This window comes from Conger conger, chromosome 5 (assembly GCF_963514075.1).
Source record: "Conger conger chromosome 5, fConCon1.1, whole genome shotgun sequence".
Taxonomy (NCBI): domain Eukaryota; kingdom Metazoa; phylum Chordata; class Actinopteri; order Anguilliformes; family Congridae; genus Conger; species Conger conger.
The window spans coordinates 7,095,755-7,120,754 of NC_083764.1; the positions used below are offsets into that span (position 1 = coordinate 7,095,755).

Below are 25,000 nucleotides of genomic sequence, written 5' to 3' on the forward strand. Positions count from 1 at the left end.
ACCTTAGGCACTAGGCTACAGGCTGTCCCAGTCATGTACCTTAGCCACTAGGCTACAGGTTGTCCAGTCATGTACCTTAGTCACTAGGCTACAGGCTGCCCCAGTCATGTACCTTAGGCACTAGGCTACAGGCTGCCCCAGTCATGTACCTTAGTCACTAGGCTACAGGCTGCCCCAGTCATGTACCTGAGCCACTAGGCTACAGGCTGCCCCAGTCATGTACCTTAGCCACTAGGCTACAGGCTGCCCATCTAAACATCTGTTCATGTTTAAAACAGGATGAAAAAGCATACAGCTGCAAATAGCTCATGATGCCTTACAGTCGGAAGACCGATGCCTACATATCAGAGTCACAAGGTCACCGCCTTGCAATTACTCTGGCAGAAAGGTCGTGTTCAACGAGTTTAGCGTGATTTATTTATCCGTTTCTTTGTGGTAAAATGTATTTTGCGCTCCGGTGTTTTTCCAGAGAAGGACCCCCCGGCGTTCCGGCCCGGGCGGCTGACGGCCGAGCCCTTTTCCTGGAAGAGCGCCAGATTCCGGCTCCCTGTCCTGAGCGTTCAGACCAGCTCCGCCAAAGCCGCCGTCCTCTGCCTCCCGCCCGGGTAAGCCGCGCTAGCGCCCCCTGCTGTCGGTGCGCTGCCCTGCGGGTCAGGGCGGATGTCCCCACAGCCTGTGGCCCGTCCTCTGCCTCCCGCCCGGGTACATTACATTACATTACATTAATGGCATTTGGCTGATGCTCTTATCCAGTTGATTAGACTAAGCAGGAGACAATCCTCCCCTGGAGCAATGCAGGGTTAAGGGCCTTGCTCAAGGGCCCAGCGGCCGTGCGGATCTTATTGCAGCTGGACCGGGATTAGAACCACCGACCGTATCCCAGTCATTTATCTTAACCACTACGCTACAGGCCGCCCCCAGATGCATGGTAAGCTGCATTAGCGCCCCCTGCTGTCGGTCCACTGCCCTGGGGGTCAGGGTGGGTATCCCCACAGCGACACTGTGAGGGCCTGGGGCCCTTCCTCTGTCTCCCGCTCGGGTAAGCGGCGCTAGCGCCCCCTGCTGTCGACCCGCTGCAGGCCTGTAGATATCCCCACGGCCTGGGGCCCTTCCTCTGTCTCAGTCACATGGGCTGGTCACACGCGGGCCCCGCTCCCTCCAGCGATGCCCAGAGGAAGAGCTCCGTGCTGGGGCCACCCTGCCCTCTCCTCAGGGGGACGCCCAAGTCAAGCTGCTTCTCACACACACACACACACACACACACACACACACACACACACACAGGCTCACACCCAGCTCCACCGAGAACACACTCATATACTGTCAGGAATTCATTTTTCAATCGATCAATAGATAATCAGTAGATTATCAGATCAAATCAACGTGTATTTGTATAGCGCATTTCACAAACAATTGTCTCAAAACACTATACAAGAAACCCTAGCCAAACCCCCACCAAAGCAAGCCTGGGGCAACAGTGGCCAGGAAAAAATTCCTCTCCCTGGTGAGAGGAAGAAACCTTGGGAGGAAGCAGACTGAAGAGGGGACCTCCATCCTCCTCTGGCCAGCGCAGAGTGTGGGGTTTAATGGCCGCCATGTTAGCTGTGGCACGGGGGCAGTTCAGACCGCGTATTCGGTGTTCGTACAGTGTATTCAGCAGTCACCATTTCGTCATGAAAGAATTCACATAAAATACCCGCTGTGAAGAGAGAGAATGTTCTTTCATGTTTGACAAATCACATTTTTTTTTGCCGTGCAGAACACCATTTGTAAAGGCAAGAGGAGATAAAAAGATTTTTTTTTTTTTTAAGTGAAGAATGTTCGCATTACATTGGTTTAATCTCCGAACATGAACCGCAGATAAATGTCAGGGTTTCTGCGGAGGGATGTTAGTCCTTGAAGCGGGGGGGGGCGGGGTGGGGGGAGGGGCGGGATGGCGAGGTCAGGCGGGGGTGCGGCCCGTGACAGTGGGGTAATGAAGAGCTCCCGTTATTCTCTCCGCTCCCTCGTGTCGCCGCCCAGACGCACGCAGAGAAAAACCCATTTCCCGAGAAGCGTTCACTTAACCTTTCTCTTCTGAATATTTATGGTAGCATTTGCTTCATCTAATCTAATCTGCTCCGCATAATGTTGGTCCGGGAAAAGAAAATGGCCGCCGTCTTATGGGCCAGGCGATGGGGGAATTATGTAAAGCAGAGGGGTCAGGAGGTGGCGTTGCCTGTGTTGTTCTACCGGTGTCCTCTCTGATGTAGGCTGTTTAAGAATGTGACATTACCTGTGTTATTCTACCGGTGTCCTCTCTGATGTAGGCTGTTTAAGAATGTGACATTACCTGTGTTATTCTACCGGTGTCCTCTCTGATGTAGGCTGTTTAAGAATGTGACATTACCTGTGTTATTCTACCGGTGTCCTCTCTGATGTAGGCTGTTTAAGAATGTGACATTACCTGTGTTATTCTACCGGTGTCCTCTCTGATGTAGGCTGTTTAAGAATGTGACATTACCTGTGTTATTCTGCAGGTGTCCTCTCTGATGTAGGCTGTTTAAGAATGTGACATTACCTGTGTTATTCTACCGGTGTCCTCTCTGATGTAGGCTGTTTAAGAATGTGACATTACCTGTGTTATTCTACAGGTGTCCTCTCTGATGTAGGCTGTTTAAGAATGTGACATTACCTGTGTTATTCTACAGGTGTCCTCTCTGATGTAGGCTGTTTAAGAATGTGACATTACCTGTGTTATTCTACCGGTGTCCTCTCTGATGTAGGCTGTTTAAGAATGTGACATTACCTGTGTTGTTCTACCGGTGTCCTCTCTGATGTAGGCTGTTTAAGAATGTGACATTACCTGTGTTATTCTACCGGTGTCCTCTCTGATGTAGGCTGTTTAAGAATGTGACATTACCTGTGTTATTCTACAGGTGTCCTCTCTGATGTAGGCTGTTTAAGATGTGACATTACCTGTGTTATTCTACAGGTGTCCTCTCTGATGTGGGCTGTTTAAGAATGTGCCATTACCTGTGTTATTCTACAGGTGTCACATGATTAAGAATGCGGTCACATGATTACAGCGTCACGTCTGCTGTCGGTAGTTATGATGCTCCAGCGTTGAGTGGAGCGGACAGCGCGGCTGCGTGCGATTGGCTCATTGCTGTTGTTGTTGTTGGTGTCGTCCAATCGTGTTGTGTCGTCAGGAGGCACGTCCTGCGGCTGAGCGCCAGGGCTCCGGTGGGTACCACCTCCACCTGTGCAGCACCACGCCCTTCGTCTTCGGAGAGGAAGAGGCCGTCATGCCCCACCTGGACAAGGTGGGCATCGCCATGGCAATCTTGGAAGCCAGTGGCTCTCTCTCTCTCTCACTCTCTCTCTCTCTCTGTCTCTCTCTCCTCTCTCTCTGTCTCTTCTCTATCTCTCTCACTCTGTTCAAGATTCAAAGATTCAAGATTGAAATGTGCTTTATTTGCAAGTGAACTTTAGCATTGTAATACAATGTGCAAATAACAAAAACATCCCCATATATGTTTGCAAATATACACACACACACACACACACATACACAGGTCAAAATAAATTTAGTTTATATTTACTGTAACAATATAAGAAACTACTGAGACAATATTAACACTGAACACAGATGCTGTTCTCTCTTTCACTCTTTTTCTCTCACTCTCCCTCTCCTCTGTCTTTCTCTCTCTCTTTCTCCACCAATGTGTTTGTCGTTGTCATATTCTATTTATAAATGTAAACTGCTCGTGTGCCTAGACACCTCACCAAGGAGAACTCTGATTGGCTGAGGAAAGACGCGCTGAAACGCATTACTGTGATGATTAAAAAGTATGAAATCTGAGCGCAGGTGCATCCTAAAGATTTTACCGTGCTCAAGTACCGGAGTGAACCAGCATAGTTTGTAGAGCTGTCAGAAATCTAAAAAGGAGGGGTGTCTCGGTGGCGCAGCCTGTAGAGCACTGACCGCATGCTCATTGCGAGCCGCAACGTCAGCGGTTCAAATCCGACCGTCTGACATTTGTTGCATGTCTTTCCCTCTCTCTCGCTCCCATTCTTCCTGTCTCTCTATACTATACTGTCCAATAAAGCTGAAAAAGGCCAAAAAAATTTCTTGAAAAAAAAAAAAAGATATCTAAAATGGAGGTAACTGGTTGGAACAAAAACCTGCATGCGGACCGGCCCTCCGGGACCGGAGTTGTGTCACCGGCGGGCGTGAGGGCGTGTGTCACTCGTGGCCAAGCCGCAGGAAGTGAAGGATCATGGGAGTACGGGGGGCAAGGAGCGCTGCGGCTCACCGTGACGGGCGTTCCTCTCCCCCCTCCCAGGAGAGCCTGCGGTTCCTGGAGCAGGCCAACGGCATCCTGAAGGCTCTGGGGAAAGCGGTGAGCGCGTTCTCCCACCAGAAGGAGCGTCCGGCGGCCATGTTGGAGCTGGAGGCCGCTCACTGCCCCCCCTCGCTGCGCGCCTCCCCCGGGGTCAAAGGGCACTTTCAGGTGACGCCCGCTCTCTTACGAACACTGTTTCGCTAAATGAATAACCCGTGGTGGCCATGCCTTTGTGCATTTATCAATTCTTATTTGATGGAAGGAGATCTCAAGCAGCTGACGAGAGGTTACTGCAGAACCGATGAGCTGTGTTAAATATTAAACTGGATGAAAGGATAGATTGCAAAAGTTAGTGCAAAACAACACCAAAGAAAACCCTCATTTTTGCACACGTTACCGAACGGAATCTGGGGACGTGTTTCCGGGCTCATACGAGGCCCGACGATGTTTGACGGCGTTTGAGCGGTTAACGAGGCCCCGGTGTGTTTAACGAGCCCCGTGTTAACGAGCGCAGGTGTTTAACGAGGCCCTGCTGCACACGGTGACCGCAGCGCTGGGACGGACGCTCCAGGTGGAGGAGGTGCACGCCCTCCGGGCGCTCACGCTCGACCCCTACCTGGGGCAGAGAGGAGAGGAGGACCCCCGTACAGGTGAGGCTCCACCACACCGGCACCCAAACTACAAATGCTGTTACATTTACATTTACATTTTTGTCATTTGGCAGACGCTTTTAATCCAAAGCGACTTACAAGTGCATAGGTTCTACCATAAGTGAAAGTATCACATCCAGAACTAGGAAAATACACATGGAATGCTGTTTTAAACATATAGTCATCATAAGTGCAATTTCTTTTAGTTTTTTTAGTTTTTTTTGGGGGGGTTAGACAAGGATAGGGATAACAGAAAGGAGGGGTGGGGGGAAATCAGCAGGGAGGACTAAGGTAGAGTTTGAAAAGGTGGGTTTTGAGTCTGCATCAAAATAGGGGGAGGGATTCTGCTGTCCTGACAGTGGTAGGCAAGTCATTCCACCACTGAGGAACCAGAACGGAAAACAGGCGTGAACGTGCAGCTCGACCGCCAGGTGCACGTAGAGAGGGAACCATAAGGCGACCAGAGCTGGCAGACCGGAGTGGTCTAGCTGGGGTGTAGGGAGTGATCAAGGATTGTATGTAAGGTGGGGCAGTCCCCTTAGCAGCCTGAAATGCCAACACTAGGGCCTTGAAACGGATGCGTGCGGCAATAGGAAGCCAGTGGAGGCCAATGAGAAAATCCGGACCCGATTTGTAGCATCTCTCAAGGACCGGTTAAATGCACACACTAGAATAGCCTGTTGGACTACTGGCACATTCTGGGCAGACCTGGGTCAGATGTGATGATGATTGTTTTGGAATCCAAATAATTGTCTGTGCTTTACTGAGCATGTCTGGTGTTGGAACCTATGATGTACTGCAAATCCCACCTTCTGGCCCTCTTGGTTGGTTCAATTGCAGCAGGCAGGCTCAGTTGAGTCCAGAAAAGTATTTCAATCCAAAACAATTGTGTATTTGACCCAGGGCTGATTTCCCCGGGACCCCTTATCCAGAGCAACGTACAACAAAGTGCATACCCGTAAGCAGGGACAAGTGCGCTGAAAGACCCTAGAGGGAAGTACGGTTTCAAGTGCTAGGAATGACCGCAGAGATAAGAACTTGGACCTTGTAGATTAATCCGATGAGACAAACAAACGAGAGTAGCAATAAACCCGTCTTAGCGAACACGACGCTGGCGATAACTACCACAGAAGCACACGGCAGCTCTTCACCCCGCCAGCGTGTAGAAATGCGTCACGGCGGGGTTTGACGGAGCCCTGTGCTTCTCCCCGTCGTTCAGGCCCCGCGACGGAGACACCCGAGGCCTGGAGGAACAGAGACCCCACAGAGCCAGAGAACATGGCCGCCACCCTGCTGCAGGCCACCTGGAAGGGCTTTCACACCCGCCAGGTCCGTAACGCCACCAAGACAGGTAAAGGTGTGATCCGCCAGGTCCATAACGCCGCCAAGACAGGTAAAGGTGTGATCCGCCAGGTCCATAACGCCACCAAGACAGGTAAAGGTGTGATCCGCCAGGTCCATAACGCCGCCAAGACAGGTAAAGGTGTGATCCGCCAGGTCCATAACGCCACCAAGACAGGTAAAGGTGTGATCCAACAGGTCCATAACGCCGCCAAGACAGGTAAAGGTGTGGTCCATAACGCCACCAAGACAGGTAAAGGTGTGGTCCATAACGCCGCCAAGACAGGTAAAGGTGTGGTCCATAACGCCACCAAGACAGGTAAAGGTGTGATCCGCCAGGTCCATAACGCCACCAAGACCGGTAAAGGTGTGATCCAACAGGTCGATAACGCTGCCAAGACAGGTAAAGGTGTGGTCCATAACGCCACCAAGACAGGTAAAGGTGTGATCCAACAGGTCCATAACGCTGCCAAGACAGGTAAAGGTGTGATCCACCAGGTCCATAACGCCACCAAGACAGGTAAAGGTATGCTCCCCCAGGTCCTAAAGACCACTGGGACAGGTGAAGGTGTGATCCAACAGGTCCATAACGCCGCCAAGACAGGTAAAGGTGTGATCCAACAGGTCGATAACGCTGCCAAGACAGGTAAAGGTGTGGTCCATAACGCCACCAAGACAGGTAAAGGTGTGATCCGCCAGGTCCATAACGCCACCAAGACCGGTAAAGGTGTGATCCAACAGGTCGATAACGCTGCCAAGACAGGTAAAGGTGTGGTCCATAACGCCACCAAGACAGGTAAAGGTGTGATCCAACAGGTCCATAACGCTGCCAAGACAGGTAAAGGTGTGATCCACCAGGTCCATAATGCCACCAAGACAGGTAAAGGTATGCTCCCCCAGGTCCTAAAGACCACTGGGACAGGTGAAGGTGTGCTCCTCCAGGTCCCAAAGGCCATCGTTTATCCTCCATTTATGTGACAATAATAGTAATAATTATAATATTATCACAATCACAGTCATGATAACCGTGATTTTCAGGAATGGTAAAAAAGGTCAAATAAACACTAAAGGAAGGCAGTCTAAACGGAGAGACACAGGAATGCCTGAATCGGTTAACGGACAGGGTAATTATGGTGCGATAGTACAGTAGATTGCTCCTCGTGATGAGGTGGTTGTTGACGCAGCGGCGAACAGATTCTTTTGACGGAGTCCGATGTTGTGTTATTAATAATCCCCCTTCGCCGATCGCGGAGTTTGACACGCTAACATTTTGAGTTCACATGTTCGGCAGCACACGCGTGGGGGGCCGGGGGGGGGGGAGGTTCGGGGGGACGTCAGTCTCTCCCGTGACGGCGAGCAGCCGTGACAGGCGAGGGGGAGCGGAATGAGGTCACCACCTCGCCCCCTGCCGCTGCCCGACGCCCACGTCACGGGCGGGGCGGGCGCTATTTATCGCCGGGGCCGACGGCAAGTGTCTCATCCAGGACCAATCAATCTGCGGCGCCGCGTTAGGGCCCGGTACACTGCCCCCCCCCCCAAACCCCCATCCCCCCCCCCGCTCGCCCAGAGCCGCAAGATCTGCGGAAGAAAGTCTGCCTTCGCAAGCGTTCTTTTTCGAGACTTGAAATCTTTTGTTTCCTCTCGAGAAGGAAATATTAGCTTGTTTTATGAGTTAGTGTTTTCTTGGCTAGCAAAATAGTCTCAACCCGTTGGCAAATCTTGAAATGAGTCAAACCGTCTCACCTCATTGGCAATATTTTTGTCTTATTTAGCGAAAAGGATTAGAAAAATACGATTTTGGGCCAGTTTCTCAGACACAGATTAAAACCTAGTCCTAGGTTAAATTACATTTTGAATCGAGATTCTCCGTACAAAACTCATTTTAGTCCATGACTAAGCTTAATCTGTGTCTGTGAAGCCTGCCCTTTAAATCTAAATATAAGACTAAAATCCTCGTTGAGATGATCCTTGTTGACATATTTTGGGGGTTTTTTCACTGAAAGGTTTTTTTGTCTGAACTCTCTCTCGCTCTCTCCCTCTTCTTTCTCTGACCGTGTTTTTAATCATAATCTACGAAGAGAAACAACTGAATTAAATTCGGTTTTATTTTTAAACAGTGGCACTTCACACTGTAGTGGCAGTGTACTTGGTGATTTTGGGACAATGCTATTGAGAGCAGATCTAAACCAGTGAAGCAGAATTGGCCAAAGGACTGGAATGAATTGTACAAGACATTGTACCATTACGTTGTGAATGAAGAGTCGAGCTCTTCAAATGATTGACAGGTGATGTATCGCAGCTGTCCGTCTTGCCTTCGTGCGTCGCGGCAACGCTTTTACGCCGGCAGTAAATTACACGACATTATTTTCATAAAGGTCACATCGTGACGCATTTCAAACGAAGACGTTTAAAACGGATTTATAACCGCCACCCCCGCCCACTTGCGTGTCGTCCTGCTTCCTAAAGGGAGATTTACTGTATGCCTTTCTGCGGTGGTGCCCCGTCATTGTGTTCTCCCTGAAGACACACACACACACACACACACACACACACACACACACACATTCCTTACGTCTCGCTTCGCGGAAACGCAAAACGGTGTGAAGCGTGACGCAGGGTAGCGCAGCTGCATGTGAAGCGTTGTTTTCTGTTGTTTAACGGTTGGTTAAATTTAGTGGGTGTGTTGCCGGATAATGTATTTTGCCGCGGTTCTGTGGTGAAAACGGCTGTTGTCCTGCAGGCACGCAGGAGAACACCAGGGCTTCTGAGACGCTGCGCAAGATGTGGGCCGTAGTGGAAGCCAAAGCAGAGAAACACGCCGTGTGTTTATTGAGGTAAGGGCTGTGTAGTCACACACACACACACACACACATGCATATGCACAGATACTCACACTCACACACACACATACACACACATACACACACACACACGCATACGCACACATACACACACACACGCATACGCACACATACACACACACACTCACACACGCATACACGCATACACACACACACTCACACACACACACACACACACACACACACACACACACGCACGCACACACACACACACACACACACACACACACACACAGCAGAAAAACATGCCGTGTGTTTATTAAGGTAAGATCTGTGTAATCAACAGTGTGTGCACATACAGACACACACTCACACATACACACACTCACAAAGCAGAAAAAAACGTCCTGTGTTGATAAAGGTAAGAGCTGTGTAATCACCAGTGTGTACACACACACACACACACACACACACACAAACAAACAGGAACACACACACACAAATGCACGTCTCACTCACACACATACGCACACTCAGAAACACACACATGCACTTATTGTCATATTTTAGTAATCATATGGTTTTAAATTTTTATACTCTCATAACATCAACAGAACATAAACCCTGGCGCTGTTTTTGCATCATCTCTGATAATGAGAGGCAGCGGGTCGATGCATGTGACACAGACCTGCTGCAGCTAAGCATTCTAAGTCCTCAATTCTGACCGTAAACGACAGATAAAAGCGCCCCTTTGTCCGGCGGGGAGTGTGAAACTGTTGCTCACAGCACACTTGCCACTTTGCATTCTCCTGTGAATAAAGACAACAACACTGACGGGAGTGCTGGCCAGAGTCTGCCTTTATGTAAGAGTCTCCACTGGCCCCGCTTCTTCATCAACTCCACTCTCCGTTTCTGCGCTTGGCTTTCTGTTCCCTGATGTACCATCTGCTGTTTATCCTCCCTCCGCTCCAAGTGGGCCCACAGAATGGATGTAGAACCCAGTGCCTCCGAGGCATCCTGTGTCTTACTTTACACAGAGCAGCGCGCCCTCGTCGAACCGCTCAATTCTGGGTTTCGCGGGGGGCGGGGGGCGGGGGGGGGGGGGGGGGGGGATTTCACGAAGCAGGATTTCTGAGTTAGCTGGAGTTTTACTCTGTGCAGTTATCCGGATAACTCAGTACTCCTGCTTTGTGAAACGGGACCCTGGAGGGTATATCACGGAGCGGGATTACTCAGTTAGCTGGAGTTTTACTCTGCAGTTATCCGGATAACTCAGTTATCCTGCTTTGTGAAACAGGACCCTGGATGGTATATCACGGAGCAGGATTTCTGAGTTAGCTGGAGTTTTACTCTGCAGTTATCTGGATAACTCAGTAATCCTGCTTTGTGAAACGGGACCCTGGCGGGTATATCACGGAGCAGGATTTCTGAGTTTGCTGGAGTTTTACTCTGTGCAGTTATCAGGATAACTTAATCCTGCTTTGTGAAACAGGACCCTGGAGGGTATATCACGGAGCGGGATTTTCTGAGTTAGCTGGAGTTTTACTCTGTGCAGTTATCCGGATAACTCAGTAATCCTGCTTTGTGAAACAGGACCCTGGAGGGTATATCACGGAGCAGGATTACTGAGTTAGCTGGAGTTTTACTCTGTGCAGTTATCCGGATAACTCAGTAATCCTGCTTTGTGAAACAGGACCCTGGATGGTATATCACGGAGCAGGATTTCTGAGTTAGCTGGAGTTTTACTCTGCAGTTATCTGGATAACTCAGTAATCCTGCTTTGTGAAACGGGACCCTGGCGGGTATATCACGGAGCAGGATTTCTGAGTTTGCTGGAGTTTTACTCTGTGCAGTTATCAGGATAACTTAATCCTGCTTTGTGAAACAGGACCCTGGAGGGTATATCACGGAGCGGGATTACTGAGTTAGCTGGAGTTTTACTCTGTGCAGTTATCCGGATAACTCAGTAATCCTGCTTTGTGAAACGGGACCCTGGCGGGTATATCACGGAGCGGGATTTCTGAGTTTGCTGGAGTTTTACTCTGTGCAGTTATCCGGATAACTCAGTTATCCTGCTTTGTGAAACAGGGCCCTGATCCGTTTAGCCAATCGCACGGTCCTGCAGTGGTTCCCAAACCATCTGCTATGGGCTCCAGGCACGATGCATAAAAACATCAACTTTGCTGCATTCAGTACAGTTCCTATTGACATTCACACATGTCAACTCTGACTGAATATTTGGAACCTTTGAACTCCATATTTGAACATGGCAGGTTATGGTTTAGTTGGGCGACCCCCACAGTGCAGCCAGCCCTCCCCAACTGGGGAAAACAAGTATGTTTTGCTGTTAGCGGCAAATTCCCGGAATGAATAGATTAATTCACACGCCTCGATTATGAGTGAATACAACGTGCTCTTTTAGTTTTTGTTTCCATCACCTCTAGTGCTCCTCTCATAACAGGCGGCTTTCTTTTGACGTGTTCTCTCGTCACGTTATTTCCCGGTGACATTATGTCACACTCTGTCATTATTCAAAGACTCGAGTAGTTATTGCTTGAGTGGCATCGCTGGAGTGGGAATGTTCTGATTTATTTTCTCTTTAGCCTTTAATATAGCATTAAAAAAAATCTGTTTTTCCAGACTCTTTTTCTTTTTTTTTTTCTGGTGCATTTGACTTCCGCCAAACTCATAAATAAATTTGAATGCCAAATTGAAGACAAGGGGCATAGCCGTGTGATCCGGCCAATAGATGTGAGTCAGTGAAATGGCCGAGAAACTCGATTGGTTTCGTGATATTCTTTGTATCCGGGCAGATGCATCTTCTCCAACAGCAAGTCTGCGGAACTCTACCCCTGCCATGGCGACGAGTCCACCAGGGTTCCGTTCAGGGACTACTCCGTGGCTTTTCCGGAACAGCCGAGCAATTCCTGGTTCTTGGTCTTCAGGTGAGGTCCCCCCCGGGACCCGGTGACGGGAGGTCCGTGGGGCATTCGGGTTTCCGTTGTTGTTACTCGGCGCTCGATCAAACTCGTGAAGCGGGTCAATATATTGATCAATTAAAGCTCAATTAGGTCAAGTCGTGGAGCAAAGGCTTAACCGGCCATTTCACTCATGTCAAATCACCCACAAATCCTGCAGAACTGTAGCATCACCCTGCAGACGTCAATCTCATCCAGTATTTAAGTCATATCTTATTCATATAAAAAAATTTTTTTTGATAAATATTTCCAATGGGGTGAGTATTTCACTCGCCAAGCAAACCGTAACATAAAACAGCAGCGTACTCTCCTTCAGAGAAAAATTTAGAGTCTCTTTACAAGACTAAATCACTGAAGACAGACTTTCCTTTGCAGTGCAGTGCTGCTGACCCCACATTAAACAAGGCAGATCTTCAGTAAAGCCTGGCTGTATTACTCTCCCTGTTTGAGCTCTCTCACTGTAAAGGTCATCTCTCGCCCAGGGAGGTGTTTCGGGTTCCCAAGGACACGCTGGTGGTGCCGAAGGTTTACTCTCCCGTCCGCGGCTGCGTGCTCCACGTCATCGATAACGACACCGGGGAGGAGGTGCCCCGCGTCTTTCAGACTGTGGAGCCGCGCGTGTACACACCCAATCAGGTCTCCCCCCTCCTCTCCTCCACCCAATCAGGTCTCCTCCCTCCTCTCCTCCACCCAATCAGGTCTCCTCCCTCCTCTCCTCCACCCAATCAGGTCTCCTCCCTCCTCTCCTCCACCCAATCAGGGCTCCTCCCTCCTCTCCTCCACCCAATCAGGTCTCCTCCCTCCTCTCCTCCACCCAATCAGGTCTCCCCCTTCCTCTCCTCCATCATCCCATCCTCAGCAGGCCTGCATTCACATACTATTTGTTGTGGATTTAAATACTTTTCTGTGCTTGATTGATCTTGTCTGGTGCATTTGAGCCCGCAAGGAGGAGCAGATGGGTGGGGTTTACACTTTTGTAGGGTGGGGTGAGGGGGCCTAACCCCTCTTTGTGATTGGCTGGTTACAGAGGGGCTAACCCCTCTTTGTGATTGGCTGGTTACAGGGGGGGTAACTCCTCTTTGTGACTGGCTTGTTGCAGGGTCTAAACCCTCTTTTGATTGGTTGATTGCAGGGTCTAACCCCTCTTTGTGATTGGCTGGTTGCAGGGTCTAACCCCTCTTTGTGATTGGCTGGTTGCAGGGTCTAACCTCTCTTTGTGATTGGCTGGTTGCAGGGTCTAACCTCTCTTTGTAATTGGCTGGTTGCAGGGGGGCTACACCTTTGTCGCTGAGGCCCACTCCAGAGACGCCCCTGTCCCGGGGGGGCGGTGGAGGCTCCGCCTCATCGGGTCACATGACCCTCTCCCCGCCCTCAGCAGGGAAACTCCACAGGGCAACTTCTGCGTCAAAGAGTTCCGCGATTACTACATCCCCAACGACAAGAACATCATCTGCAGGTAAGAGCCCTGTAGATCACCGCCAGGTAAAGTGTGAACCGGCAGATCTGTCTGTGGGCCTTTTTTAACATCGCAGTGAAGTGTTCAGGCTTAATTCAGCTCCTAACAGAGCGTGTTTGTGCTAAGCCCTTAACCCAAAGACTGCTCCAGGGGCTTTTCCCCTGTTCCCTCTCTCTCTCTCTCTCTCTCTCTCTCTCACTCCACTTACCCCTGTTCTCTCTCTCTCTCCCCACTTACCCCTGTTCCCTCTCTCTCTCCCCACTTACCCCCTGTTCCCTCTCTCTCTCTCTCCACTTACCCCTGTTCCCTCTCTCTCTCTCCACTTACCCCTGTTCCCTCTCTCTCTCTCCACTTACCCCTGTTCCCTCTCTCTCTCTCCACTTACCCCTGTTCCCTCTCTCTCTCTCTCCACTTACCCCTGTTCCCTCTCTCTCTCTCCACTTACCCCTGTTCCCTCTCTCTCTCTCCACTTACCCCTGTTCTCTCTCTCTCTCCCCACTTACCCCTGTTCTCTTTAGAATTTCTCCCGAGGCGTCCTTGCAAAAAAAAAAAAAAGAACACATTCTCGATGGACCTCCCCGGGTTAAATAAAGGATTAAATAAATAAGTAATACGAGAACGAAACAGGGACCCTCTGTCCACTGTAAGAGCTTTGTGTGTAACACCCACGCGCGCGTGTCCCGGTTCAGGTTCTCCCTGCGGGTGACGGCCGACCTCGTCAGCACGCTCCAGGTCCAGACGTCCCGACCCGGCGCGTACGTCAGGCTGCTGGTGCTGGACCGCGGGGCGGAAGTGGCCGGCGGCGCCGGGAAGGGCAGCGCCGTGATCCCGGCGTTCCGCTTCTCATCCGACCGACAGCCGGACCGTGAGTCAAACGTTCCCGGAGGGGGGGGGGGGGGGGGGGGCATGAATCATTTCTCTTGTGATACTTTTTTTTTTTTTTTTTGACACCTATAAATGAGTAATGGGACGCAGTTTAACACACATGGTGTTGCGTATCCCCTTATACATGCAGACATCTTTTTTTTTTTAAAGCTTAGCCCAAATGCTTTTTCCTCAGCCCAGTGGCTCCGCCCCCCCCCCCCCCCCCCCCCCCCCCATCATTACCCTCACACGTATCCCAGGATTCTGTTGCTGTAATTGTGTTGTAGGATGTCATAATGCCCCACGTCCCTCCCCCAGATCGCTGTTTATTGCTGGTATTGATTTATCGATTCGGTAAATCAGGCTTTGACTGATAGGTCTCGATGAGGGCTGAGTGCATGTTTTGCATGTCAGGGCTAAGCAGCAGACCTGTTGTTCTGAAACTAAGCATTAAACCTTAAGAAGGGTATGGAATGTTTTTTGCAAAATTCTAAGTCAGTGTTCTGGAACTCCAGCAGTGATTGTGACATCAGCAGTTAAGAACACGTATTTTGTGACAGTGGAATTGTGAGGTTCTACCTGCGTTCTGAGCAGTTTCGAAATACGGAGCTTCAAATCATTCACGATTGAACGCAGCAAAATTGAAATGCAGGGCAGTTCTTCACAGATCTGAATAACAGACACCCAAAAAGTATGCAAGAATATCAAAATCAGAATCAAATTGCCCTATAAAAAACGTATTATTGACACTAACTGATTTTTGTGAAAAATGTCAGTTAGTGTAGAACCTTATGATTCTACAGCCTTGATTTCTGATCTCACGGCGTAAAGGGTTAAAAAAACGAAGCAAAACACAAAAGAAACCCACCAGCAGCAGCCAGCCAGCCCTGCGCTGCACTGTACAAACACGCGTGGGTGTTCACCATGTGACACGTATCAATTTGCCTCCTCTCTCTCTCCCTCTCTCTTCCCCCCTCTCCCTCTCTCTCTGTCCTTTTTCTCTCTTTGTCTCTCTCTCCCCTCTCTCTCTCCCTCTCTTTCTCTCCCTCTCTCTCCCCCTCTCCCTCTCTCCCTCCCCTTCTCCCTCTCTCCCTCCCCTCTCTCTCTCTCCCTCTCTCTCTTTCTCTCTCCCTCTCTCTCTCTCTCTCCCTCTCTCTTTCTCTCTCTCTCCAGTGGGAGGCCAGCAGGACGGGGGGCAGCAGGGCGGGGGGGGCACCGTGGGGGAGGGGCCGAGCGGAGACCAGGAGCAGCGCTCGGAGACAGCGGTAACCGCACACCTGTCAACCCGACTCTCTCTCTCTCTCTCTCTCTCTCTCTCTCTCTCTCTCTCTCTCTCTCTCTCCCTCCCGCTCTCTCCCTCCCTCTCTCCCTCTCTCCCCTCTCTCTCTCCCTCTCTCTCACTCAGCCTCCAGCCCCGCTTTATATATCTGTCTGCCTGTTTATTTATTCATCTATCCATCCATCAATCGATCATCCATCCGTCTATCTATTTATTTCAATCGATCAGGCCTTTTCTGCTTATAGAGCTCATTTCATTTGTGCTGAATACAAAAATTCAAACATTAAGTGCAATAAAAGGAGATGATTTCTGATCGATTTCGATAAATGAGCATTTATGTATTTGTAGTTTATATATTTGTCTAAAGGCCGTATTTATTCTTGTTGTGAAGGTGACTTTTTGTGGGATTTAACCGGGGAGTGGAGGAGCAGTCTGGGGCTCTGAGCCTTATCTTCTCCACTGTCCTGCTTGTGTCCTGATGGTCTGTCACATTAGGATTAGCAGCATGTGCACACACACAATCATGCACACACATTTATACACACATATATATACATACAGTACATGCACACACACACATACACACCCATGCATACACACAAATGCATATACAGTACATGCACACACACACACACATACACAGAGGTACACAAACACACACACACATAGACGCACACACAGACACGAACATAATGTTCCTGTTTTCACTCTCTCAGATTTGTGTTGATAACTGGACAGTAGTGGCTCATGCAGACCTCTTGAAATAACGCACATTTACATACAAATGGAGGCAGAAATGAGTGCAGTGATCGGCTTCTTTTTGTCTCTTTGGGGTTTTGCTGAAGAGGTGTGTGGAAAATGAAGGCTGTGGAGCTCTGGCGTGGCTGTGGTTCGAGTACACGGCCATTACCCATTCTCCCCATCAGTCTCCATTCAAAACAACTGCCGATACGCTTAAACAAGCCGTTATGATGAATGAGAGTCCGTTAATAAATCAGCGCTGGGTCGATATTCAGTCCTTGTAGGAGTGCTGTTGCGCGTGCTGGGTAAAGACGTGTGGCACAGTCAGACCGGGGTGAAATACGTAATGGTTTTGGATTTAAATACTTTTCTTTGCTCGATTGATCGTGGTAGAAATGAGGCAACCAAGAGGACCAGAAGGTGGGGTTTGATTTCTAATACACCAGACGAGCTCAGTAAAGTGTAGAAATGTATTTGAATCCAAAACAATGACATATTTGACCCAGGTGTTTTGACAGTAGTGTCGTTGACTGCTCCACCCCTGTCTCTCTGTGTGAAAGAATTATGGCGTGTTTCGGAGTGGAGAGACGTAACGTTCCTCAGAAAGGGGGTTGTGCGGGGTAGGCGCCACAGGTTACCGTGGGTTACGGTGTCTGTGTTCCTGTCTGTTACCTTGGGTTACAGTGTCTATGTTCCTGCCTGTCCCGGTTACGGTGTCTGTGTTCTGTCTGTTACCGTGGGTTACGTTGTGTAGTCCTGTCTGTTACCGTGGGTTACGGTGTATGTGTTCCTGTCTGTTGTTACCGTGGGTTACAGTGTCTGTGTTCCTGTCTGTTGTTACCGTGGGTTACGGTGTGTAGCTCTGTCTGTTACTCTGGGTTACGGTGTCTGTGTTCCTGTCTGTTGTTACCGTGGGTTACGGTGTGTAGCTCTGTCTGTTACTCTGGGTTACGGTGTCTGTGTTCCTGTCTGTTGTCACCGTGGGTTACGGTGTCTGTGTTCTGTCTGTCTCGCACAGGGACACAGGTACCTGGTCCAGGCCGAGGTTCTGCACAGGAGCTGGCCCCTAGACGAGTCCCAGGCCGCCTTCACCCAGGCGCTCAGAGACGCAGAGAAGAACGAGTCCAAAGGTACGCCCCAACGCCGCGTGCAGGTTCCTGCGGGGTTTCTTCTGACCCTTTGATGCCAATGCATCATGGGCCCCGCCCCACTAGAGGATTCTGAGGCACTGCAGCTGCAACCTTCTCCTGGGACCTGCTAGGTTGGTGGTTCGATCCGCGGTGTAGCCACAATAAGATCAGTGCAGCTGTTGGGCCCCTGAGCAAGGCCCTTAACCCCACACTGCTCCTGGGGGGATTGTTTCCTGCTTAGTCTCACCAGCTGTAATTTCGCTTTGGATAAAAGCTTCAGGTAAATAACATGTATTGTAATGAGCAGAAAGCAGAGGTTTGTGAGTCTTTGTTCTTGCTCCTGTAAGATGTCTGCCAGGCGGTTGTGATGTGTGTAAGTTTACTCTCTCACGGAAAGTGTGTCAGGGTCGTTCTCTCCGGGGCGGTAGGTAAGGCGGGCCGACAGCTGTTTGGCGCAGCGTTCCGGTACTTTCTGGTACGTTCCGGTACGTTCCGGTTCGTTCTGTGACAAAGAGCCGCCTCCCACTCCGTGCCGCTCTGCCCGCCCCACTTCTTCTCCCCCAAAAAGATCTGTTCCTCTCCACACCCCACGCTATACGGCTGTTCCATACCCCACGCTATACTGCTGTTTCATACCCCACGCTATACTGCTGTTTCATACCCCACGCTTTACTGCTGTTTCATACCCCACGCTATACTGCTGTTTCATATCCTGCTCTATACTGCTGTTCATATACTGCTGTTTCATACCCCACGCTATACTGCTGTTTCATACCCCACGCTATACTGCTGTTTCATACCCCACGCTATACTGCTGTTTCATACCCCGTGCTATACTGCTGTTTCATACCCCACGCTATACTGCTGTTTCATACCCCGTGCTATTCTGCTGTTTCATACCCCACGCTATACTGCTGTTTCATACCCCACGCTATACTGCTGTTTCATACCCCACGCTATACTGCTGTTTCATACCCCACGCTATACTGCTGTTTCATACCCCACGCTATACTGCTGTTTCATATCCTGCACTATACTGCTGTTTCATACCCCACGCTATACTGCTGTTTCATACCCCACGCTATACTGCTGTTCATATCCTGCTGTTTCATATCCCACACTATACTGCTGTTTCATATCCTGCTCTATACTGCTGTTTCATATCCCACACTATACTGCTGTTTCATATCCTGCACTATACTGCTGTTTCATACCCCACGCTATACTGCTGTTTCATACCCCACGCTATACTGCTGTTCATATCCTGCTGTTTCATATCCCACACTATACTGCTGTTTCATATCCTGCTCTATACTGCTGTTTCATATCCTGCTCTATACTGCTGTTTCATACCCCACACTACACTGCTGTTTCATACCCCACGCTATACTGCTGTTTCATACCCCACGCTATACTACTGTTCATATCCTGCTGTTTCATAGCCCACACTACACTGCTGTTTCATATCCCACACTATACTGCTGTTTCATATCCTGCTCTATACTGCTGTTTCATATCCTGCTCTATACTGCTGTTCATATCCTGCTCTGTACTGCTGTTCATACCCTGCTCTATACTGCTGTTTCATATCCTGCTCTATACTGCTGTTCATATCCTGCTCTATACTGCTGTTTCATATCCTGCTCTATCCTGCTGTTCATATCCTGCTCTATACTGCTGTTTCATATCCTGCTCTATCCTGCTGTTCATATCCTGCTCTATACTGCTGTTCATATCCTGCTCTATACTGCTGTTTCATACCCCACACTATACTGCTGTTCATATCCTGCTCTATACTGCTGTTCATATCCTGCTCTATACTGCTGTTTCATACCCCACACTATACTGCTGTTCATATCCTGCTCTATACTGCTGTTCATATCCTGCGCCGTACAGCACAGTTCAGCACGGTCTCCATGACAGGAAGTTCTCCAGTCATATTTACCTTTGTGGAAGTGGTTATAGGTCACGCTAATCGAGCGGGATAATTGTTTGGTTTTTGCGGAGAGCGATTGTTTTGGAGCTCTCGGGCTAAATACGACGACCTTTGCAGATCCGAGCTGCAGCGTATGAAAACCTCATCCATCGATCATAATCGTGCGCATGCCCTTCATTCTCCAGTGTCCCAGTGAACAGAGGTCAGTGCAGCCACACAGACTACTGTTCTCCTCTGGGCCTTTGGGCATACAACACCGGGGAAACTCAATCCGCTTTCAGTCGTCCGGCTGAAGGGGCGTTCTGCGTTCTCAACCCAGCCTGCTGAAACACGGGCGACAGAGACGTGATCAGAAGCCGTTTTTGGTTTCGGTGCTCTGAATTGATCATTTGCCCCGTTGTGAATTCTGAGCACGTCTATAACACGTGGATAACAGTCACAGGTGTTCAGAAACCAGTCGAGACCCAGCCAAAATATTTTAGACGAGTAATTGGACCCAGCGGTGCCGTCAGCTCAACTTTGCGTGAGGTGAAAGCCCCTGCTTAGCGCAACGTCCGCCTGTTAGCTTCAGGCTAGTCAGACGCACAGAGGACAATTATAACGCGCGCATTTAAATGCGAAGGATTGTTCGCAGTAACGTTGCGCGCGTGCTGTTCTCAGCGCACAAGGCGCAGCCGTGCAGGAGGAGGCTACGGAATCGTAACCGGCTGGTTGCGGAGCCGTTCCCGCAGAGCAACACTGCCACCTAGTCCAGACTCTGTCTTTGCGAGCGTGGGCACCTCACTGACACACAGTGCAGACTGTGGGCGGGGGACTGCTGGCGTACGATAAGCTCTGAAAGACATAACCCATCATTGATATTAGAAGCTTATAAACTTGTTCCCAGTGTTGGGCAGGGTTTATTCACTGCACTGAATCACCTGTAGATAAGATGGGCAGGGCCATAACAAGTTCCAGTTCATATCCTGTATTGCCGTGTCTCCCTTACCGAATGAATATGTCTATATTCATTCAATCAGCTGATTTGTAATGATTTTTTTAAATCAGACCTGGGTTCAAATAGTTATTATTTTAGATTCAAATACTTAAAGTGTAAACTGTAAAGTGTAAACCCCACCCATCTTCTCCTCCTCAAATGCACCAGGCAAGATCAATAGACCAACAGAAGAGTCCAATCCAAAACAAATACTTTTTGATCCCAGGTCTGATTTTTATTGATTTGCATCTTCACCGAGTCCTTTGAGCAAACCTGTTGTGTCCTTATGAATCTCATTCAAGGGAAGGCAACAGTGGGGATATTCAGAGGGCTTTCTGTGATCCTGTCCTTGGTTTTGTCCGTAAGACCTCCATACGCTGGTAGAGATGACAGAAACCAGGCCCGGCTGGACAGTTCTGTGCAGGGGAACAGCAGTGCTGTGCTGTCTGCAAAGGCGTCTGTCTCCAGGAAAGATTGTCTGTCTCCAGTAAAGATAAAGATTGGCTGTTGATATGAAATGCGTGAATGGGGGTGTAGGTGGAGATTGCTGAGAGGTCAATTCTGCGGTGGTATGCAGACTCATTCTGTTATTTATATGAGGAATATCTCGCCAGGATGTTTTAATATAAGCCGGGTTATTGCGTTCTTCACGGACAGATTTGCTTGATAGTGCTGGATACTCTCTTAGCAGTGGGAAAGTGGACATTTTGAGACATGCATAGATCGACTGAATGGCTTGTTCTCATAATCAAGAGACCAGGCCTGCTAAATCTATTGTATCATGCCATGCTTCTAGTTTGACATACCATATTTACTGACTTGGCACATAATTACCATGGAAACTAGACTTGATGGTCATGGCTGGAGACAACTGCTGCTTAATGTGAGTAGTGCCTTAACCAACCTCTTCTGTAGTTCTTCTAATGCCTTGTTGTACATCGCTTTGGATAAAAAAGCATCTGCCAAATAAATGTGATCAATCATTCTCTTGTAACATTACATTATTATTAATGGCATTTGGTAGACGCTCTTATCCAGAGCAGGAGACGATCCTCCCCTGGAGCAATGCAGGGTCAAGGGCCTTGCTCAAGGGCCCGACGGCTGTGCGGATCTTATTGTCAGCGTGACGATCAGCGTTGTGCTCTGACCTATAGCTGGTGAAGTGTGTGCTTTGCGGCGAAAACTGAGCGGTTTCTCATCGGAGACGCAGACGTGTGAGCGTAGGCCTGCCCCCCCCTCTCTGCCCGCAGTGTCCGCGGAGAGGCTGGAGGACCCCACCGCGACCGTGAGCGGTGAGACGCTGAGCGGCGAGGCCCAGAAGCCCGCCACGCCCAAACACAACCGCAAGGGCAAGGAGAAGGAGAAGGAGAAGGAGAAGCCGGCCGCCAAGCCGGGGTCCCGACAGGAAGCTCCGGTCCGTCCGCATTCCGCCTCTCTCTCTCTCTCTCTCTCTCTCTCTCTCTTTCCATTCCAGCAGTGTCTTCTCTGATGCCATTTCTGTGGTTTTATTTAGTTCTTTTTTTTCTTTTTTTCTTTTTTTTTTTACCCTTTGACCCTTTGGAATGTTTCTGTCAGTGTTCTAGAACTCCGCTGCTCTCCGTTGCCAGTGGTGATTGTGACATCAGCATTAGAATGTTCAGTTGAGAAGTGCATTCAGAGAAGGGAAGGTTATAGATGGTTGTGTTTGGGGGTGGGTTCACCTCTAACTCTCTTGCTTGATTGGTAATTGCGTTGAGTTATAAACTCAGTGGTGTTATACCGGCTCATTCGAAGGCCAGGTTTCTTTTTTCCCCCCCCCCGAAGACCTTCCACCACAGCAGCAGACCGCAATTTCACCATCCGCCGCTGTGCGTTGCAACAAAATGGTTCATCCAAGCAACAAAAGGAAAAAGGCTTGGGTCAAGAAATTAAAGGAACTAGAAGGATGATTATTTCCAATGACTCTTGACGGAATCTTGTTGGGGGAAAAGGACCTATGTTCTCGTTGTACTTCAGGGGGGCTAATCACAATTAGAAAAGCATACCGATGATGCTCCCCTGATTCTCGACGGCTCAGGGTAACATGCTCATGTCACAGAAGTGTGTAGTAGCATCACAGGGTCAGCCAAACGCAGAGAGGGAGGCTCTTTCACAGCGGGCCCTGTACATGAATGTGTTTTTTTGGGGGTGTCACACACTCAACAGGCTCTGGACCCCAGCATGCCGCAGTGGGCCCTGCGGGTGGTGTGTGACCATGGCGACGGCGGAGGCGGTGGAGATCAGGAAGGACACGGAGAGAGCGGATCAGATCAGAGCCATACAGCTGGGCTGGGAGACCGCTGAGCCCGGGAGGGCTGTCAAGGTGCTGCGCTCTCTGTCTCTGTCTCTGTCTCTGTCTCTCTGTCTCTCTCTCTCCTCCTCTCTCTCTCTCTCTCTCTGTCTCTCTCTCCTCCTCTCTCTCTCGCTCTCTCTCTCTCTCTCTCTCTCTCTCACTCTCTCTCTCTCTCTCTCTCTCTCTCTCTCTCTGTCCTCCTCTCTCTCCTCCTCTGTCTCTCTCTCTCTCTCTCTCTCTCCTCCTCTGTCTCTCTCCCTCTCCTCCTCTCTCTCTCTCTCTCTCTCCCTGTCTCCCTCTCTCTCTCTCTCTCTGTCCTCCTCTCTCTCCTCCTCTGTCTCTCTCTCTCTCTCTCTCTCTCTCTCTCTCTGTCTCTCTCTCCTCCTCTCTCTCTGTCTCTCTCTCTCTCCTCTCACCTTCTCTCTCTCTCTCTCTCTGTCTCTCTCTCTCTCTCCCCTCCTCTCTCTCTCCTCTCTCTCTCTCTCTCTCTCTCGCCCTCTCTCTCTCCTCTCTCTCCCTCTCACCCTCTTTCCCTCTCTCTCTCTCGCTCTCACCCTCTTTCCCTCGCTCTCTCGCTCGCTCTCTCTCTCTCTCGCTCGCTCTCTCTCTCTCTCTATCTCTCTCTGTCTGTCTCTCTCTCTCCTCCTCCCTCTCCCTCTCTCTCACTCTCTCTCTGTCTCTCTCCCTCTCTCTTTCTCTATATATCTCTATCTATCACTCAGTATCTATGTATCCCTCTCTCTATATCTATCCCTCTCTCTATTTCCCTCTATATCTCTCTGCCGCTCTCTCTCTTTCTCTATCCATGTCTCCCTCTCTCTTTCTCCCTTTCAATCGATCCCTCTCTATCTATCCCTCTCTCTCTCACTCCCATGCTATCTATTCCTCTCTCTCCATCTCTATCTTATCTATCCCTCTCTCCATGTATCTATGTATCTCTCTATTCCTTATTTTAACCATCAAATAAAGGGTCAACGGTCTCTCTTTTCCTCTGATAATGTCTCTCTCTCCCTCTCAATCTGTCTCTCTCATTGTCTCTTCTCTCTCTCCCCCCCCCCCCTCTCTCTCCTCTCTCTCTCTCTCTCTCTCTGGACAATATTATGCGGTACCTTTGCTATGGTAATGCAGTATCCTTTCACCAAAGGCCATCCACAGCACATGAGAACACTGTGTACTTAGTGTCCATTCAGTCACATTCCATTTGAAAAGTCGTCTTCTCAAAACAACGGCCTCAGCCACACACAAACCGGGTCTGAACCACACACAGACCGGGTCTGAACCACAAACAAACCGGGTCTGAATCACACACAGACTGGGTCAGAACCACACACAAACTGGGTCTGAGCCACACACAAACCGGGTCTGAACCACACACAGACCGGGTCTGAACCACACACAGACCGGGTCTGAACCACAACAGACCGGGTCTGAACCACACACAAACTGGGTCTGAACCACACACAAACTGGGTCTGAACCACACACAGACCGGGTCTGAACCCCACACAAACCGGGTCTGAACCACACACCGACCGGGTCTGAACCACACACAGACCGGGTCTGAACCCCACACACCACCGCTCTGAACCACACACAAACATCCGGTCTGAGCTGCACGTGGACCGGTCTAAACCGCCCGCAAACAGCTGGTGTGAAGGTTGTGTGCAGACGGCCGAGTTTGATCATGAGTAATAACACTTTTCACTTCACCAGTCCGGCACTCTCTCTCGGGTACATTTGTGAGTCAGAGTTCACACGTTAGTTTGCTAAAAAAAGGCACAAGGGCTGCAAGCGACCGGACCAAACAGCTTGTTCACTTTTAGTTTTGTTTTGAAACTAGGTTTCGAAACAGCCGGTGGCTGGTTGACCAGTTCAGACCGGCTATGCCAGCCTGTTTGAATAACTCAAGCTAGGTTTTGAAACAGTAGGTAGCTAGTTGAAGCTACCAGCGCTAGTTGGTTGACCAGCTCATGCCCAGCTAGACCAGCTTTATGACCAGCTTGACCATACTGGTTGACCAGCTCATACCCAGCTAGACCAACTTATACCCAACTTGACCAACTAGGTTTTGAAGCTGGCATAGCTGGATGGTACAGTGGGAGCTGCGGTTACCGAGCCGGGCTGTGGCGGTACTGACGCGTTGCTGCGGTTACCGGGATGGTGCTGACGCCTCGCTGCTCTGTGGTTCCAGGCTACACAGGCCCGCCTGC

General features: G+C 49.8%; 1 protein-coding gene across 1 annotated transcript in view; it reads left to right on the forward strand.

The window, feature by feature from the left end:
* Positions 1-25,000, forward strand: part of adgb (androglobin) — a 69,524-nt gene that overhangs the window by 32,543 nt on the left and 11,981 nt on the right. Inside the window, 18 exon segments of the mRNA XM_061241587.1 lie at positions 472-605; positions 3,192-3,223; positions 3,226-3,305; positions 4,329-4,496; positions 4,843-4,978; positions 6,198-6,307; positions 6,350-6,371; positions 9,060-9,153; positions 11,934-12,065; positions 12,581-12,734; positions 13,367-13,554; positions 14,244-14,419; positions 15,592-15,683; positions 17,457-17,568; positions 21,731-21,894; positions 22,665-22,712; positions 22,714-22,821; positions 24,982-25,000. The exon segment at positions 24,982-25,000 is cut by the window's right edge and continues 99 nt beyond it. Of these exon segments, the coding sequence (XP_061097571.1) occupies positions 472-605; positions 3,192-3,223; positions 3,226-3,305; positions 4,329-4,496; positions 4,843-4,978; positions 6,198-6,307; positions 6,350-6,371; positions 9,060-9,153; positions 11,934-12,065; positions 12,581-12,734; positions 13,367-13,554; positions 14,244-14,419; positions 15,592-15,683; positions 17,457-17,568; positions 21,731-21,894; positions 22,665-22,712; positions 22,714-22,821; positions 24,982-25,000 (1,969 nt within the window).